The sequence below is a fragment of the Puntigrus tetrazona genome, chromosome 5 (assembly GCF_018831695.1).
Source record: "Puntigrus tetrazona isolate hp1 chromosome 5, ASM1883169v1, whole genome shotgun sequence".
Classification (NCBI taxonomy): Eukaryota; Metazoa; Chordata; class Actinopteri; order Cypriniformes; family Cyprinidae; genus Puntigrus; species Puntigrus tetrazona.
In genome coordinates this window covers 1,271,562-1,291,825 of record NC_056703.1, presented here as the reverse complement: position 1 = coordinate 1,291,825, position 20,264 = coordinate 1,271,562, and the positions used below count along the sequence as shown (strand labels likewise).

The 20,264-nt window shown below is 37.6% G+C and overlaps 1 protein-coding gene and 1 long non-coding RNA gene across 3 annotated transcripts; one reads left to right on the top strand and one right to left on the bottom strand.

Moving 5' to 3' along the window:
- Positions 1 to 51: 51 nt before the first annotated feature.
- Positions 52 to 2,481, bottom strand: LOC122346206. The gene is made up of 2 exons (XR_006251112.1): positions 1,874 to 2,481; positions 52 to 1,106 (listed from the first exon to the last, which is right to left on the bottom strand). It is a non-coding gene; the product is annotated as an uncharacterized LOC122346206 (long non-coding RNA).
- A 1,346-nt stretch (positions 2,482 to 3,827) lies between these two features.
- fbxw8 (F-box and WD repeat domain containing 8) lies at positions 3,828 to 19,928 on the top strand. 2 transcript variants are annotated; one of them, XM_043239926.1, is made up of 11 exons: positions 3,828 to 4,348; positions 4,464 to 4,532; positions 4,651 to 4,815; positions 5,510 to 5,598; positions 5,697 to 5,848; positions 6,172 to 6,368; positions 6,556 to 6,780; positions 13,375 to 13,502; positions 19,038 to 19,211; positions 19,311 to 19,427; positions 19,507 to 19,928. In XM_043239926.1, exons 1-11 carry the CDS (start codon positions 3,962 to 3,964, stop codon positions 19,670 to 19,672), a joined length of 1,869 nt encoding a protein of 622 aa, XP_043095861.1. In that variant the 5' UTR covers positions 3,828 to 3,961; the 3' UTR covers positions 19,673 to 19,928. The 2 variants fall into 2 exon arrangements, with proteins under 2 accessions (XP_043095861.1, XP_043095860.1); XM_043239925.1 differs by having other exon boundaries at positions 3,829 to 4,348; positions 4,428 to 4,532.
- The last annotated feature ends 336 nt before the right edge of the window (positions 19,929 to 20,264 follow it).

Here is a 20,264-nt window from a genome sequence, read left to right as displayed (position 1 = left end):
TTTTCCAGGGCTCCTTGTCTCGTGATGCCATTCAAAAGACTTCTCCGTGTGTATATTTAAAGCCTTTTATTTTCATAAATGACAAAAAAATTCACAATATCAAAATAGCGGAGGTAAAACATGTTTAAAACACGTGGTAGTAACGTAAACTATAAAAGATTGTAGCTTATGTAAACATCGGTAGCATGCCCTTTGATTCACATTTCGCATGAAATCTCATTCATGTCACATTTCTATATTAACACTGACACAAACGATCAAGCCAGAAGCCCTTTATAAAAAGTCTAAAAAAAAAGATTTGTCTTCATTTGTAAACATCAAGTTTAAATACACTTAAAATCGTTCTACGGTATAAATATGCTTTCCATTGAGAAGAGTACAGTGTAAAGAACGAACGAACGAAGTAATAAATATCTCATAAAAACAACAAAGAAACCAAATCACAGCTCAGATATCGAACGGCATAGTCACTTACAGTAGCTTATAACTAAACGTTACAGTGCATTGTGCAGAGGAGAGGTTTTGGTAGCAGTGTTTTTTTGGTAGCTCTCCTCCGAAGATTGACCTCGACCGATCGCGTTTTAATCATTTACAGCTTTTGCATATCCAAAGCACCCTCTTGACTTTCCCCGACGACGACTAAAACTCAACCGTAAGCTCGTTAAAGTTGAGGCGAGGCTCCTATTGCCACAGTGGTAGAAAAATTTCCTCGCAAACGCCAAGGGACAATGACATCAGCCTTTTATTTTCGAAAAGGTTCCCCAGGCGGCATCCCGCTTGGGTTTGACTGCACTGACCTTAAGACTTCTAACCAAAACAAACGCGTACCAAATGACATCGACTCGTGGCGCTTCGGTCGTCGAGAAGACTTCGGGATGAAGCGTCGGTCGTTACGGAAAAAGTGATCGGCATGCTTGTAATGTACAGCGCGGGCGCGGGCGCGTCCGGTGGTTGCGTGTTTCCGTTACAACACTACTGCAAATGTTGTGATATACATGGATGAGAAAACATCGACCCACTGTTTGCATGGCAGGTTTCTACAGAGTGCAGACGTGACCGGCGTCTTCTGGAGCGGATCATCCCAGGAGAATCTGAAGATTCATCTACTAGTGGGAAAATAGGAATAATGCATTATGATGGCATTAAGCACCAAAATGGGCAAAAGTAAACCGCATTCAGTAATGCAGCCTAAATGTAAATCTTTAATAATACATATTGCTGATATTTATATTTAATCACTATTTTATTAAATATCAATTTTATAAAAAAGTATATATTTATATTTTGTTTTATTTCATGCTGAGACAAAAGTATTGTTAAATAAAGAACGCGTTAATTATAACATTAAATCGATTTAAAAACTTTCATGCACACAGCTGTGTCGATTTAATGTTAACATCATTATTTAAAAATACGCCTATTAATTATTGCAAAGCTGCATTTGAAGCGAAACGAGCAAAGTTTTCACTTAATGCGCGTTTTTTTGAATAAATGTTTGATTTGTGAAGGATTGAGCAATTATTTGCTTTCCACAATATCTAAAAGATAAAATACCCCAAATAACAGCTTTTTAGTACTTCTTCTTTACGTTTGGATGGGTTTATTTCTGTCAGAAGACTTTTGAAGTTACATTAAAGCGATGAGTCTGTATCACTGATGTGCACATTTCTGAAAAATAATATTTATGTCTATTCTTGAAACACACACACACACACACACACACACACATATATATATATATATATATATATATATATATATAGTTTGATAACTTCCAAAATGCAAATGATTACTGCTATTAACACATTTAATCCGCTTCACTCCAAAACAAAATGTATTTCTACGCAGGTCAGCATAAAACGGTGAATCTTACCTGTTGCTGCCGTCGCTGTAGATCAGCAGAGCCCCGTCTGACCTACAGGTGTCGCTTTTTGACTAAAAACACCAGAAGCGTCACTTGAATGACCGCGCACACTATGTGGAAGCTTTTGATGATGCTTTCCCCGCCGCTTCGTCGTCCGCCGCCGGAGCCTTTGTCGTTCGCAGCCCATCTCTTCTCCAGCCGGTCCCCGATCCAGCGCAGCCGGTGCGCAAACGGCAGCGGAGCGCATCCGTGCGCGCAAACGGAGTCTCCGAGCGCGCCTAAAGTCTGCTCCACCGGCAGACAGCACATCCTCTCCTCTCTCCTCTCCTCTCCTCTCTCTCTCTCTCTCTCTCTCTCTCTCTCTCTCTCTCTCTCTCTCTCTCTCTCTCTCTCTCTCTCTCCTCTGGGCGCGCTCTGTATCTGGACTCTTCCCCCTCTGCGATCTTTGTTTAGACGCGAAGAATGCTGTTTTTGTTCGGCCGTCGATGGAACAGTGGCGTGTTTGTTTCTGTCGGCGCTATGATTTATTAAAGTGTCACATGGTTTAGGGTTTACATCACCATCTCCCCAAAGACAGCGGTAATGGTTAACTCTTCGCTGCCCTGTTCTCTCGCGTCACGCGCTTTGTCTTTCCTGCAGGAGAGGGTGGTCGCGCGGTCTACGAGAAGTGAGCCTGTAATGGCTCGTTCGGACGGGAGCAGATACTCTTTTGACGAGATTTCGAAACATTTGTCAACGCGCAAAACGTTGGCTGCGCGTCAAAGCCAACGGAGCCGCCTGACCAGGCGCGTTGGCGCGTTGTTGGAGCAGAAAAATAGCAAATGCATAGTGAAATACATTTTTGTGAATCTTTTTTTTTCTCGTGCGTTTCTTTCTGTTAGTGTAGGCTAAACATAAGCACGTGCACAAGAAGGGCAATTTACAAAACACAAATACTTTTGCATCCTATCCTAGGATTCTCACTTATGTTTAAATATCAGCACAGTTTAAAACCGATGTGCTTTTTATGAAGGCCTTGATATTACAAAATAAAATATTTTATATGCGATTGGAAATTACACGCAATTACAACGTAACAGACGAATAGGCCTTACACTTGCATAACTACATTAGACATACTTTTGAAATATTAAAACTGTATTTTATTTCTGATACACATTTTATATGTATTTCAGAAGGTCCTCTGTGTTTCAGTAGTGCATTTACATTTATTTTCCACATCATTCAACAACATTTAAAAAAAAAGTGCTTAGATTTAGACATAATTTACCCAAGATTTTGTCAACAAGCTAGATTTTCGTTTGCTTAACTGACTTTTCAACATAAGGAGCTAGTAATGAAACCAGCCATCCCGTTTTATTCTGCTTCATGCCATACGTTGTGAAAAAAATAAAATAAAATAATAATAATAATAAAAATATAAACAAATAATAATATATATATATATATATATATATATATATATATATATATATATATATATATATATATATATATATATATAATATGTGAATTATAATAATAATACATTTGGCTAGAATTTATAATAAAATGTACACTATTTTGTGCACCTCACAATGTTGACTATTAAGTGATGAACAAAATAGAAGAAGCAGGTGATGCTGTAAACACATTCATCCTGTCACAAACCATACTAATCAGTGATGCATATTTCGTAAATCATGCACGAATGCACGGTAGAATAGAATTGAATAGAACAGATCAGCGTATCCATTTTATAAGCCTATATGTGATATATTGTGTATCAAACATTTCTATACATTTAATAATGGTTCGTCTTACACGCAGGCATTATAGTTATCGCAGGTTTACTGGAGATGTTCGAAATGCTGTCTATGTAGACAGCTCACTAGCGTCTGAGACACAGCCTTTGTCTTGTTTTGTAAATAATTGTTCGTTCGGGTGGGTGAGGAACGGGCGACGTGCGGAACGCTTAGGCGTGAATACTATGTTCCAGCCGAGGCCGTTTCGAGGTCGGATCGCTGTTTGTTTTGATGGCAGCAGCCGGGGTCCGCAAGACTTTTGCGTTTGACTATAACGTGTGTAAAAATATGAATGAAAACGCAACGTGATTAAATGGTGATGGAAGAAGACGAGCTTTCGGCCTTCCGAGAGCAATGGAAACAAGAGTTGCAGAAAAACACCGAGACGTCAAATAAAGACAAGGAGGGATATTTCGGGCACCCCGATAACGACAGCTCATCTCTTTACCAAAGCACGAGCTTTTGGGAGAAACAGAGCAGCTCGTCGAAGCAGACTCAGCCCGCACCGAAGGACCAGCCGCAGTACGTGTCGATCGCCGAGGGTTTGTTGGACGGAAGGAGCGGTCCTCTGCTGGACAGAATCGAGCAGGAGCGGACGCGCAGGAAACGCGCTCCCTGGAGCGAGGCGATCCGCACAGACGCGCCCCCCAGCAAAGTCAACAAGGGCCAGAAACTGCTCGAGCAGTTCCTTCAGGATCTGGTAACGCTTCTGTTACACAGCTGTTCTGTCCGTCATATTAAGTGCTTGTGTTGATAACAATTAAATACGATGTGATTAGAATGAGGTGAATGACATCCCATTCTTTGATGTGGAGCTGCCTTATGAACTCGCTCTCAAGATTTTCTACTTCCTGGGCAGAACGGATCTAGGACGATGTGCTCAGGTAAATATGCACGAGCGCGTATTCTGTTCAGTTCTATTCGGTGATTTCCACTTACTTTTTTATTTTAGAGTGTTTGAAGTGCAGTGGTTAATTTTCTTTTTGCTTTGTTTTGTTCCAGGTGTCTAAATCCTGGAAGGTGCTGGCTGAAGATAAGGTCCTGTGGCACAGGTTGTGCTTGGAGGAAGGTTATCACAATGGGGCAAGTATCTCTGACTCCCCCTGCTGGAAGAGCACACTCAGAGACTGCCGCAACACAGAGACTGTGGTGAAGTCTAACTGGAAGGCAAGTTTACTTTGACTCTTGATCATTCATTCACTAGTCCTAGTGTAATCCATTTATTTTAATGTCCGATGAATTTATGGCTTTATTATGCATTTTGAAACGATATAAAAATACAATTAAAAGTGATCTAAAAATAAAATGCTATTAAATATCTAATTTGAGATGAAAAGTAACTTATTATTAATCAAAAACGTATTCTCGTTATCTTTCCCTCTCTCTTGTGTTTCTCTGGTCTATTCTGGGGTCATGTTTCCGCTCAGCCATATAATTAGGAAATACAACGTTTCTTTTCATTTCTATTTGTACTATAAGCTGGATCGCAGAGTGTAACAATGCGAAAGCTCAATAGTGATAATCTTTGCTCCTTCCTAAACCAGAAATTCTATAGGTAGTTGAAACAAATAAAAACTTAGCTTCTCTCTGTTGTCTTAATGTATTAATTCATTTGAATTCAGCTTAAACGTATGTGTCCCGTGATCACATCTTGGTAGTTGCAGTTACCACCTGACATTAAGAGTTCCCTTTCTATAGCATTTCCTGACTTTTAACTTTTCTATTACAGTTGATTATTTCTTAGTTAAATACTTTAGATTTTTTCGGCATTAGCCGAATTTAAGCGCGCTCAATAAATAAAACCTTTCCTTTTACTTGCATGCTTAAATTATGCTTTTTATGCATGCTTTTTAATCAACAGAATCGTGTGGGGTCCATTCGCCACCTGCAGTACGAGTTAGGAAAGGTCTTGTGTGATGTCAGTTCCTGTGCTGGTCTTGTAATAGCCGGGTATGTTTTACTAAGTAACGCATCATTAATAAGGCCCATTTTTGAAATTCTCCACACACCATGCATCACTTAATCGTTATGACTTCTGTTCTATACAGCTACACCTCTGGTGATGTGCGCCTGTGGGACACGCTTCACTGGGACAAATCCTACCTGCACCCCACACACTCCATCAGAGATGAAACCCCCGCACCTTACGTTAGTCACGTGCGCGTCAATAAGACCGTGGCTACAGCCGCTTATGAGAACGGTAGGAGATTTTATGGGGTGTTTTTTAACCAACCTTTTTGCTGGAGGACACTTCTTTCTTTCTTATGTGCTTACTTTCGTTTAAAAAACATTATCACTTTAAATTAAGGTTGCATTTGTTACTATTTGTTTAGTACGCTAGTTAACAATTGAAAAATTCCTTCAGGAAAGTTATATTTGTTATATTAAGTATATTAAGTGTTATATTATTCTTATTAAGTTTGCAATAATATATTGTGAGTAAGTTATGATATAATTAGTCTTTTTGAGTCTCTTTAATGCTACTTAATGCATCGTTGAGAGAGTTTCGTCCTGTTTGTTTAGGCTGTGTAGACGTGTGGAGCACTGAAACCGGTCTCGAACCTATTCATCAGCACCAGCACCTCCAGAGAGTTCACGCTCTGGATCTAAGTCCCGACAGTCCGGCTGTGGCGTCTGCATCAGGACCGGATGTGAGGGTGGACGCCCCGGATGAGCAGGGCTACTGGAGATCACAGTGTCTGGTTCACTTACCAAAGCCCGTAAGTTTAATCTGAGACGAGCTGAGCAGATGCCAACCGTAGTAACAGTTCACATAATGAGTCGTGCATGTGCGCGCTTTTAGCACCAGAAAGGCATTCCGTAGATTCGAGCTGTTATTTGCATCACGCGGAATAATGCATAGCCACAAAGCAATCATGTATTGATCAGAGACGCTGTGTTTTGCAGGTAGATGGGGTGTTGGTGGTACCAGGGAGGCGGGACTTCTCTTTGGTGGCGGCATGGGCAGATGAGAGTGTTTACCTGCTGGACTCGAGAGCGAATGAAGAGCAGGAACTAAGAGTCGTCCACTCTGTATACGGCCATCCAGTGACGTGTGTGGATGTGTCACCCAGCAGAGCCGCTCTGGGGATCAAGAGCTGCGGATGGGGCATGAACGACGGGGGAAACAAGGTATCTGCACTAACCCACGGTGCACTTTTGTGCAGTGTAATAAATCATAGCAATAGTAAATAAATAATGATGATAATAATGATGCGCAGAATACTTTTATTCATTCAATATGCAAGCATTAATGTGATCAGTGTATAAAGTGACAGTAAGGACATTTACAAATTATTGCTCTTCTTTTGAACTCTCTATTCATCAAAGAATCATGAAAAAAATAGTTGTTTTCAACATTGCTAAAAATATGAAAGGCTTCTTTAGAAGCAAATCAGCGCATTAGAATACGTTTCAAAGGATCATGTGACACTGGAGACGGGAGAAATAATGAAATTCAGCTTTGCATCACAGGAATAAATTACATTTTTAAAATATATCTCAATAGAATCCTTTCATTTAAATGGTAATAATATTTCACAGTATTATTACAGTATTATTTCACTGTATTTTTAGTTTATTCAGCTTTGCTTAGCAAAAGAGACTTTTCTACCCACCCCTTTTATTATTACGGTATTATTATTATTTTTCTCTTCCAATGAATAGATTTTTGATTTGGTAGGAATGGTATAACAAAATGGATTGAAAAAAAAACTGATTCATCTTTATTTTTTAAACACATATTTCTGCTTTTATTGTACTCAACTGTGCATCATTTCAACCATTTCAACTTATTTATGTTATCTGACGTCACCAAGCACTCTTTACTTTGTAATACCACTTTTCATAATCCAGTGAATATCTAATAAATTAAATCAAGCCCTGCCATACATTTTTCCTGTTGAATATTTTATTGTCAATATAGGCAGTCTTGCAGTTCCATATACAGATTAGAGAGACCACTTCTGATAAATGATTACAGGGTCATTGGCTATTTATACGGAAAGAGGCAAATTACATTTCTTTCTCCATTTCCCGTTTTCAGCTGCCTTTTGTGTTGCATCATTTGCATATCCAATCTGATTGGTCAGTTCATGCATCTGAATAGACATTCGGGTTTTCAAGATTTGATTATTATAAGAAATCTCTTGCTAGAGTAATCTCTAAGACAACATTCAATTTGATTATTTTTGTTGTTAAATTAATATAAGATGCATTTTTGAGGCGTACCTTTTCAAGCCCTTCAGATGTGATCGTGCATTTCAGCAAAAGATAGTGGTGAAATATACACTTTGACTTGTTTTTGATTGCAGTTGACCTTCAAGCTGACAGAATAGTAGAAATCATGACTAATTTCAAAGTTCCAAACATTTGGTTAAGCAACAAGCTCCCTCCATTGAGTTATATATATATTCAACCTAGTCAGTCTGCTCAAACAATTCAATTTTTGGTGGCACAGAAATAACACGTCTTATCTTTTAATTGTGCAAAACTTTGCCGCATGATGTATTAGCAGATGATTTTATCTAATGTAAATAACAGTACATTATTACAGGGTCACTGGGGAGCAAGCTGAGGTTTAGAGCATTGCTCAAGGGCACAGATATGATATTTGATGGCTCATCCCTCAAGAGATTTGTCACTACAGTTTTTTTTTTTTTTTTTTTTGGCTTACCAGCTGAGATCTTTAACCACTAAAGCCACACCACCACATGATGTCAACAAGTGCTGTCTGGTGATCTCATGTGGCCGATCACTGATGTTTACATAATTTGAGCCCACCAGTTAGGCTCAGTGTGACCTTATTCCCAGAGTCATCATAACTAAAAAGTCGTTGTTATCTTAGGAATAGACCTGTTACGTAATTAACCCAACCTGGGGTCCCAGTGCTCCTAAGAGTCCCTAGTTTGTTTCTAATCTGAGCATGTGAAGCTCAGAGATTCATTTAGAGGCCATGTGCAAATAAGCATTATTTTGGCATGTACTATTAAAGTTTCTGTTAATATTTAGATTTGTAAAATTGTATATTTTGTGTATAATTATGTATAATTTAGTTTTGTTACTTACTAGTTTTAGTCATCTTTGTACTTGTAACTAAAAGCAAATTAGAATATGTTTCCTTAGGCAGCTAGCTAAAATTACAGTTATTATAGTTATCTAAAACTGTAGAACAATTTAATTACTTGGAATAAAATAAATGGAATAATATATTTTTGAAAAATTTTGATTTTGAATTTTGATTTTATTTCAGCTAGTTACGAAGTCAACATAATATCTGTTAATGTAAAATAAGTCAAAATTCAAATTGATTTATTCATACACACACACACACACACACACACACACACATATACAACATATTATCAAAAACTATAATAGTGTCTCAGTTTTACTAAAATAACACTGTCTGAAATAAAATAAATCTAATAAATATCAGTAAAGTATTAATGATTAAAATTATGGTTATAGTAATAAATAATAAAGAAGTCCTTAAGTAATTAAAGCGTTTTGTTACGTTTTGATTAACAATAGCGACCCCGGCGCAAAGTTTCTCCAGAGCTTTGAGTTTGAGCCGGCGCAATCTTGTATTCATGCCTTCCTGATTAAAAGCTCAACTATCATGTGAAACAGACCTTAAAATAAACCTCTCCAAATCACAATAGCCTTCACAGCAAGTCCCCGGCGTATTTACGCAAGCGTTTAAATACTCTGCGCTCGTGTCTGGGGGGCAGATCGGCGCTCGAGGGGGAGGCACGGGTTTACTCGACAGGCGTAGATGTTGACAGTAATCAGATGAGTGCTTGATAGATGGATGCAGATGGTGTCCTGTTGTATCACACAATGCTTTGGCTCTCCTTCTCCACTGACATCACCCTCATTTAAACACTCTCATTAACCAAGCGGCCAGCGGAGCGAGGGTTTAGAGGCAGCCGAGAGTTTGAAACGACAAGACCGTTTGTCAAAGTCAGGCTCGGCTGGACCGGTCTGGTTTGGCTTCTCATTTAGTGGAAGGTTTTACAAGAATATCTCAATCTCAAGAATACACCTTATCTTATCTTTTTTTGAAAAATACGTTGCATGGCCTAACAACTGCTGCTTTTTCGTCACATACAAATAACACGGCACCTTATAAGTAAGATATGTTCTTAAACGAGAAAACAACAGCTTTGTTTGTTGTTTTCCACAGATCTTTAGCATCATTTTGCTTTGAAAATTGAAGCTTTTAACCTCGCCTTGATTCGACGCATCCGTCTTTAGTCTTTCTAGGATCTCTCACTGTATCCTGCAGCACGTTTCGCAGGAACCGTACTCTTTGTTTTCGCGTTGTGTCACTCCTCTCCGCGTTTCCTTTCACCGATTCACGATTAGCGCCTTTTCCCGCTCGTGTGATGTCACGTCTGTCAGCCGCGGCGCGTGTTGACAGGATTTTCAAACGGCGAGAGGGAAGTCAGACGTGCCAGAACCGACGCTGGTGAATCCGAGGTGTTGGTGTGTTATTAAACGACAAGACATATGCCTCATTAAAACTCGTCAAAAACGGAGCTCGCTGTCGGTGAGGTAACAGAGTGAGTCATAGCACGCTTCGGTGTTTGTTTTCGAACCCGAGCGCCATTCGGACATTAAATGACTATTATTACCGGGGCACGTCTGTGATTGCATATAATAATTAGGATGAGATTGGGATCTCGGCTAGCGTCTAGACGCTTTTAATCTGGTTTGTTTTTCTTTCGCAGCTTTATTTAGCGTATGTGGGAGCTATTTGTGTGTATTTCAGCTTTCTGTCCTCGTCTTTGTTTTTAAGTTGGAGGACTGGAAGCTCTGGGCGTCTGTTGTGTATGTGCATCACAGTGTGTGTTTGAAGCACTGACCCACACACACACACACACACACACACACACACCGCAGATCATGCTGGCAAACCCTGAGGCGCCACTTTCATGTTTAACAGCCAGATAGGCTGGTGAAAATGTGGCACACTGTTGCACCTCCAGGTGCTGAAATTCAGAGACGTAGAGCGGTGTCTCGTGAGATAAGAAATAAAGACTTATTATACAGAATATAAAGGGACACAATACGGGAGTATAATTATGATTTTAGTTGTATTTGAAAGTTTTGGTTTCTGTTGACTACTAACATTTCAGAAATGATCCACCTCTTTTTGAACAGCTAGCTATTTTAATTCATCACTTTTATACAGTATACAAAGTATACTGGTTATAATTTTTTCTCTCTTTTTTTTGGTTTGTTTGTTTATATGACAAATGCGTCATCATAGGGACCCAAATTAAATTTTAGATTTTGACATTATATATATATATATATATATATATATATATATAATGTGTGTGTGTATGTGTGTGTGTGTGTGTGTGTGTATATATATATATGTGTATATATATATATATATATATATATATATATATATATATGTATGTGTGTGTATATGTGTGTATATATAAAATATATATATATATATATATGTATATATATATATATATATATATATATATATATATATATATATATATATATATATATATATATATATATATATATTTATTTATTTAAACATTTTTGATTTTTTTAAAAAAGTTAATTAAAATGTTTACTTATTTAAACAGAGATCTGTAATGGTTGCCAACCATCAAGTTATTAAAAAAAAGGAAACTTGGAAAAAAAAGCACAATGCAAAATTTATATACAAAAAAATTTAAATGGCATTTATAATTAAACATTATTTGAAAACATTCTTACAAATATTCCTGTTGCAGTTTAAACTGTTTTGCAGTGTAATGTGTTTTTAAATGCATTTATTTATAATTTGGTGATCAATGTTATCGCGGTTTCAAAAAACTTTATTAAAAAAATATAAAAGAGCAAAATATAAAAAATATATTCACTTTCACCTTTGATCAATATAATGCCTCACTGCTGAAAAGTAATTCTTTTCAAAAAATAAAATCTGGAGAAGATCGTGAAGATCGTGTATTTTCACTTGTCAAAGTTTCATCTTGATACAAGTAAAGGCTGAGATGCATGTAAGAAAATGCTGAACCTCGGCGCAGCAGCTAAATCATTGTTTACTTGTGTAAACGCCTCCATAACCTCTTGAATCCCGTAATGATGAATAAATCCCAAACATAATCCCCGTAGTCTGTCTTCTCGCCAGTGACATATGCACTCATCGCCGCTTCGTTCTAATCAGCTGTCCTCCTCAAGTCTTTACATATTGTAGCTTTACATATTGGAAGCTTTTCCCGTGTCTTGATGACAAACTCCGGTTGGCTGTAATTTTTTTGGGTCCTCTCAAGGATTTTGGCTGGCAGCGCGGTGGCGCGCAATTAAGTGTGTCTGGCCCAAACTGGAGGCACTAAACAGCTGGCATGAGCTCAAATCTGACATCATGCAGTTCTTCTCTCTTCTCTCTCTTTTGTTTAACATCTCTATCTATTGCCTCAATAATTCGCGTCCAATTTGGCCCGTGTCGCCGTCTCTTCTTTGCTCACTGTTTAAATTGCAGCTGATGCAATCAGTTAACCAGTCTCTTTTTTTGGGACTGAATTACCTCAGAGATGCCGTTTAATGTGAGCGGATTGATCGAGAGCTTCAGATGTTTTAAAGCACCTGGGTTGTGGGTACAATGGGCTTATTATCAATTATCGAATACTTTGTGTCTTCGGAAAAAGTTTGATAAAGTGAGCTGGAAGAGTTTGCGGTGTAGAACACCTGCTTCTTAATTAACTAAAATGTAGGAAATTATACGAATACACACAAAAGTTATTAGAAGGTAGGCTGTTGTTCTAAAATGTCAATGCAATATTATTAGGAATATTTTTTTCTTGTTATATAATCCACTGAAAAAAATGGTTCACTTAACATAAACCTTTAAAATAAAAATCTTTTTTTTTTTAATTTTACATGATCTTTTTCGGTTTTATAAATGTAGTTTGTGCATGCAGCTCTATAAGCAAGCATTTCCTAATTTCAAAGGAAAAACAATATCACGGTGTATTTTGTTTTATTTGACCTGATCAACTAACAATTAACTCGATTGGTCGTTTTGAATATTTGATTACAAATACAGTAATATTTTGAAATATTATTACACTTTTAAAGAACAGAATTTCAGAAAATCTAAATGATTTCCTGTTATACGAGGCTGAATTTTCAGCATCATTAATGCAGTTATCATTGTCGCATGATTCTTCAAAAAAATTTTGAAAATAGCTGTGGCATAATAGTAATAGCATAATACCTTTTTAAAGTGCTGTTTGATGGGTAAACGTCTAAAAGCAATAGCATTTATTTGAAATAAATAAATAAATAAGTATTTACTGCATCTCTGTGGAATAAAAGTATTAATTTAATCTTACTGACCCCAAACTTATCAATTATCTGTGCACTTATCAACACAGAGGTCCCTTTCGCTGAGGACTTCAAATCCCTCTAGATAAAAGCATCCGCATAATGAGCAGCTTTTACATGCTAAAATGCCAGTTAAACAGGTTGCTTCTGATGTTCTGAACCGACTGCGTACCTGAAATGTTAAAAGTGTGTTAGAAGTTCATAAGAAAGCGTGCAAGACTTGTGAAAATGTGTTATCTGGCATCTGCGGATGCAAGCTGTGGGCCTGACATTTGAACCTTAGCAGGTGTTACGGCACAATCCTGCCAGTTTTACAATCTATCTTCCATCTCACCGGGAGCGCTCGTCCTCTCTCCTCAGATTCAGGTGTACAGCCTGGAGACCAGCCAGTGCGAGCTGACCGTGGGGAACTCGGCGGGAGACTTCACCTACGTCAACCTGAGAGACAGCCACCCTCACCTGCTGGTGTGTGGGAACAAAGACAGGCGGCGGTACGACACGCTCGCAAACATGTGTACCTCATCTATCACTGTTACATTCTCACACACACACACATGCACGCTCGTTTCTGTCTTCTGTCTGGCAACTTAGAGCCTTCTGTGAATTGAGTTTCTTAAACACGGAGGGTTTGATGAGTTCCGATGGAATAGTAGCGCTCTCATTTACACCTGCAGCTGGTGTGAATTCTCTTATTTTAGGTTGCATTACATTTCCCATGAGCAGCTTGTTTTGTGTTTTAGGATTAGTTGTAAGAAAAGGCGCCTTCATTGGTATTTTCCTCTAAACCACTAGATGGCACAAAAACATGGCGTAGCACTTTCTAAAACATTCGATTTTCAAGATGCGCTTATGTATCTGTCTGATCTTTGACGCGCAGCAGTGCAAAATTGATTCTGTGCTTGCTTGATCTAATTAAATGTGATATCATTTTAAAATGTTGTTGATTTAAGTAGCTGATGAGAATCGCTAACACACATGCGACCCTGGACCACGAAACCAGTCATAAGGGTCAGTTTTTCTGAAATAATTATTCTCTTCAATCCCTATCATTGATGTATGGTTTGTTAGGATGTGACGATATTCGGTCGATATACAAAATCTATATCAATATACGGAAATCTGAGGGTGCAAGAAAACCAAAATACTGAAAAGAAAGCTTTTAAACTTGGCCAAAATAAGTTCTTAGAAATGCATATTACTTGATCAGAAATTAGGTTTTAATATATTTACTAAATATCTTCATGGACCATGATCTTTATATAATATCCTATGGTGTAAAAATGGACCCCTTTGTAACATATATGTGTGTGTATGTATATGTTTTTTTTTTTTTTAAAGTTAGATAGCAAAAGTTTCATTGTCTACTGGCTACATACAGCATTTTTAGACTTAGTTTAATAGATTTGCATTAGATATCCAAGATTAAAGCACTTAGAATAAAACACACCTAATTATGTCCAAAGCAGAAAAACTTTTTCTTTTTTTTTTCCCCCACAGCTGTGGCCCTTTCAAAGCGCAGCGAGCACTCGGGCATGCTCTCGACTATTTTTGGCTTACCTTGAAAATCATTTTACGGAAAGCATCTGAAAAGCTCAGGCACTTATAGAAGTGGGAATGGGAATAATGAAAGCTTTCGGTTTGAAAGGATAGTGTTATTGTCAGCGGTGCATCACTGAGGGCTATTGATTTAGTGGACAAAGAGATGTTGGAGACGAGGAGAGATGCGGTACATCTGCCCAGCAGACTCAATACAGAGTCCCGAACGCGGTCCACATCTGATGCTTGCGTCTCAATTAGTCTTTGCCGAATAAAGAGCCATTTCATTGACACTTGTGACAGCGGGAGCGCTATTTTGGCAGGTGGAGAGATGCTTGGCAGGTCTTTGTAAATAAATTCCAACTGCATCTTCGCTCAAACACTATATAGAGTGCCAAGAGGGAGGACATGATGTCTCTCTGGCCAGCTGCGCTCTCTTTTAAAACATCCCTCTTTCTTCGTCCGTCTTTCCATGGTTCCGACAAAGCGAACGCTCTCACCTTTTGTTCGTCTTTGATGAATGAACGAAGCGAAACACTCCTTAGAGTGTCATTTTGGCTTTAATGATTTGACCCCATCTGATTCATCTGCGGACAAAACACCAGGCAGCCCAGAGGAAATGAGGGCCCGGGTCCTGCCCTTTATTAGCGTGGCCAAAGGCCAGGACCTAATGCATCGCTTCTGCTCTCCAATTTGTTTAGCCTCTTTTGCTGCCGAGAGAGAGGAATCCGTGTTTGTGTTGTTGTGCTTGATTGGATCTGCCAGGAAGTGAGAAGGAGCCATAAGTAATTGGCATGTTCAGCTCCAGGGATGGAAATTGAGAACAGAATTGCTGTTGCTTTTTTAGAAACTGAAATATTTATGATGAGTGTGACCGGTATTGTTAGGGAAGTCTTTTGATTGTATTAGTCATTTAAGAACCCTCCAGGCTAAGATGGAAGTAGCTCACGGTCTGAACAAACTGCTCTTCAGCTGATTTTAGCTAGTTTGTTAGATAGTGGTCATAAACCCTCTCAAACCAGCCTGTAACCAGCTATGACCAAGTTAGAAAACAACTGACTAATTTAGTCTGGGTTCAACTGTTCTTTTTTCTGCAGGACTGTTTTATAAAATTAAATAACAATAGGATGCTAATTTATATAGAGTGCATTAGTGCTGCATACCTTTTGAATGGATTTGTTCTGGAAGTTTTTAGGTATTTTTTTATTTTTACAGCTAAGCCATAAACCAAACCAACCGGCTATTCACTTATTCACTAGTGGTTTGTTTAGAATCACTGATTCGTTCAGGAATGATTGAGTCATTGAACTCATTCACTCAGTCGATTCATTCATAACATTTGTAAAAAGTGTCCCTTTTTATGAGCGAATCATTGAAATTGAATCATTGAATCATTGAAAATTTATCTTATAGGCAAGTTTTATTTATTCAAACGAAGATTTGAATAAAATGCTACAAATTTTAATACAATTGTTAAATAAGCTGTAAAACAACCTCTTTCCATTGCTTATATTTTATACTGAAAATAAAGCCTAATTTATGTATAATTTGCTAGTTTGCTAGTATATACAGTTGAGGTAAAAGGTTTACCTCATTTCAGCAATTTGTTAATTGTTTTACCAAAATAAGAGGGGTCATGCATGTTATCGTTCATTTAGTACTGACCTGAATAAGATATTGCACATAAAAGCTGTGTAAATATTAGTCCACAAGAGAAAGCAATAGTTGAATTTATAAAAAATGACCTTGTTCAAAAGTTTTCATCCCCTTCATTCTTAATATCCACAGCTGTGTTTTACGTTTAGCAATAGTTGCTCATGAGTGTTTTATTTGTCCTGTACAGTTAAACTGCCTGTTGTTTTTCAGAAAAGTCCTTCAGGTCTTGTTTTTCTAGCATTTGTGTGTATTTGAACCCTTTCCAACAACGACTGTAAGATTTTGGCATCTTTTCACATTGAGGACAACTGAGAGACTTGTATGCAGAAGGTTCAAATGCTTGTTGATGCTTCAGAAGTAAAAAACTAAACAAAAAAAACCCACAACGACATGCGTTATAAGTTGGGGGGGTGAAACTTTGAAACTTTTTATTATATAAATGTCTACTTGGTCTCATGGCATAAACATATTTTGGTGTACTTTTTACAAAATATGTATCAGCAAGTACATACCACTGCAGTTTCAAAAAGAAATGAACACTAGAAGCAGAAAAACTCTTTTTTTTTCACACAATTTAGAGAGTTTTGATTAATAGAGCGTACTTTACGCACAATTACTTGAAGTATGTCATGTTTTGACTTTAAAACAATTTTAACATTCTTGGATATTTGAAAATTGATGCTTTTCAACATTAGGAAGACACATATTCAGTTTCATCTATGGGTTTTCATAGACGGTAGGTTTGTTGGGTAATACAGAGACGGATTTGAGAAGCGAGGAGCTTCGGTTTGACTTCAGTGTAACTACGGTTCAAAAAAACAGTTCAAAGAAAGTTGAAATGGCATGCTTGCGTCAACAAATGCCTTTTTTTCCATATCAATTTTGCATTTGTTAGCACTATCGAGTAGGTTTAGGTTGGATGTGGTGTAGGGCTTATTTCCAACATGATAGAGCATTAACTTTTAGTGACAGTCCACGGATATTAAAATTCCGAACCGTCACAATGCACAAAACACAGAAGCACGTACCTATATCAACATAATAAAAACGTGCCAGGGTTCACATATTGAAGCTGTGTTTTGTGGCAACTCAGTGGACATTTCTCTTTGAAACTGCGGCGAAATGTTCGGTAAAGTACATAATACGCACTTGCACAGTGGTACGTATTTTTATGAGACCAGATCAGATTAACCCAGATCTTCAAATTCAAAAAGTTTTCACCCTCTGGAGGGTGCATCTATTTTGGGTATTTTTAACGACTATCTTTTTTTGTATGGTTTATGTCAAAGCTACACCATTTTGAAAACATTCAGTTTTTTTTTGTTTGGCTGCCTATAAGTGGTAAAGTTAGTTACGATGGTGATGGACCCATGCGTCCGATCTGTGTAGATGTGCTTTTCATGGCCGTGCGTATCCTGTGGTGATTTTGCTCACGGTTGGTGGCACTGGAAGTGCCTGCGAACAATGTTCTTGATTAATTGAAGGAAGCCTTTCTGCTGACAGCTCAGTGAAACTAGATCTTGTTTTAGCATTAGATTTATGACCACTGCAACCTGCCAGTAAATATATTACAGCCTCTTACAAGAATAAATGCTTCGATGAAATTAAAACGGGACAATAGATAGGCACATCCACATAATTACTCGCAGCATTAAATCCTGCTTGGCTATGCATTAACGATTCATTCTGACTAATATCTTTTGTCCTCCAAGTGTGTGTTTTTTTTTGGTCAAAGCAAAATTTAATTTTGTCGATTATCTTTTGGAAAGCACCAGCATAGAGTCATCCTTTGGCTGCCTCCGGTACCATTAAAGAGGACAGATGGAATTGAGCTCCTTTGGGCCTGTAAAAGTAATTTCTTTATACCAGATACTAATGTCATCCCACAGTGGTGCTCTGTTAGAGAGGAAAGCTGTCATGCTGCAGTTTGTAGAGCACATTAGTTTTATGCAGTCAGACTGTTCACTAAAGTACACTTTACACTTTATTCCAGCCAAGATTTGACCATTTAGAGACGGACCAACCACAGTTCATTTTGGAGCCAATATGTTTGAAATCAATTAGTATAATCAGTGTTATTTTAGAATCATAGAGACATTATTACTAGTTTATTAATACTAGTTTTTATAGAAATTTGCAATTAGTTTTTTTGTTTTAACATTTTCTATTTTTATTGTTTTTGCCAATTTCAAAGTTTTTTTTAAATTCTTTAAACATTTAATTACATTTTAGTTATTTTAGCACATCATACGTGTTGCCCTAGAAGATAGCTGAAATAAATAAGTTTAACATTTTATATTTCCGTATATTTCACCAATTTTTTTCTCCTGTAATTAAAACTCATTTTATGATTGCAGTTTTAGTTAACTTCTCTATAATAACCGTAATTGCAATACTTTGTATAATGATATATGTAAAATGTGATTAAACAAATTCCAGGTTTGCTGTGCTTTTTTGTAGCTGCACAATTTTGTGATTACATATCAATATGGGTATAAAATAACATGAAACGGTAATAATCAGTATTAGTACTGGTAAATAAAAATATAAAAAAATACTTTTTCTAAAAATGTAATATTTTAACAAAAACAAAAGAAAAACAATAAGCTTTTTTAGAAAAAAAAATATTTTTATTTTATACATTTTCAAATGTTAAACCATTTTTTTTTTTCGTTAATATATTTTGGTGGTGCATGTATTTATTTAAACACAGCAGTTTCAGTGTGAGAATTGCACTAAGCCATGTTGCGTTTAATTCAGACTGATCATACTAGTCTGTTCTTGAACTAGTCCCTTTCAGTTGATCGTAAGTGTAGTCGTCTCTGTTTCAGAGTGAGAGTATTTGACTTGCGTACGGGCTCGTCAGTGGTCTCTTTATACGCCCATCACATGGGCGTGACCACCGTCCAGGCAGATGATTGGAAGATCGTGAGCGGCGGTGGCGAGGGATTGGTCAGTGTGTGGGAGATGAGGATAGGAGCCAAACTCTGGGAAATGCACAACAGGTGAGAACGTTCATTTTAGTAATGCTTTTAACAATTGAATGAGATTTGGCTTCAGAGGGTTGAGTTTCATGACGTGTGTGTGTGTGTGTGTGTGAACAGACACCCGGTTCGTCACATACGGTTCAACGCCAGCACCCTGGTGACGGCCAACGTCCCCGATGAGAAGAGCCCTCGCGGGGCTTGTATCACAGACGATGACCTCACCGCTCACCGCAGGTAAAAACACACATTAAGTTGTGCTATCTTTGCTGCTCTGTTTCTGTCTGGTAGTTCTCTGCTTTTATGATTCGTTTAGATACAGAGGTCTGATCTGTCACTATGACTTCTCGATGGACTCGTCTGCTCCGGATCACGTTCTGCCCATCTGCAGGTCCAACTACACAGAGTCCTCTGGATACAACTATAACATTGGCTTGGCGATGCCGTATGACATACTGAATGGCCCTTATGTTGGCATCTGATGCTCTGTTCTTTTAGGAACAGTTGAACTGGAAAGATTGGCATTGGATTTGCTTTTTTTAAGGTGATCTGCGTCATATTATCAACAGTTTCAGAATCGTGCGTTTGGATGACCCCGTTAAAATGTATAGGTTATGTGGACTAGCACTGTGTGCGTACTATTGAGCGTAGAATCATTTTCTGTCTTTTCATATTTTAATATACGATATTATAATATTAAATCACAGCGTGAGAAGGAATACAAGTGATACAAAATGACGTTCCGGTGGTTTCATATATGCTCTGCAGTCAGTAATTCCCCAAACAAGGGTAGCATGATTTAATTATTTATTGCATATTTGAAAGAACTCTCATCAAGGCTAATTTTATTTTATATAAAGCATAGTATTATATGCTTAAGAGAGGGAGAGAGAAAATTAGAAAATATACGTTTTTAGAACATTATTGATAACATTATAATTCATTTAATGCTTTCTTGCTGAATAAAAGTAGTATTTTCTTTCAAAAAGATTTTGATCAGTAGTATGCATCGTGGTCGATGCATACCATGTTGCAAGTGAATCAGTATTTAATCTGATCTCGTTCCTTTTTGTA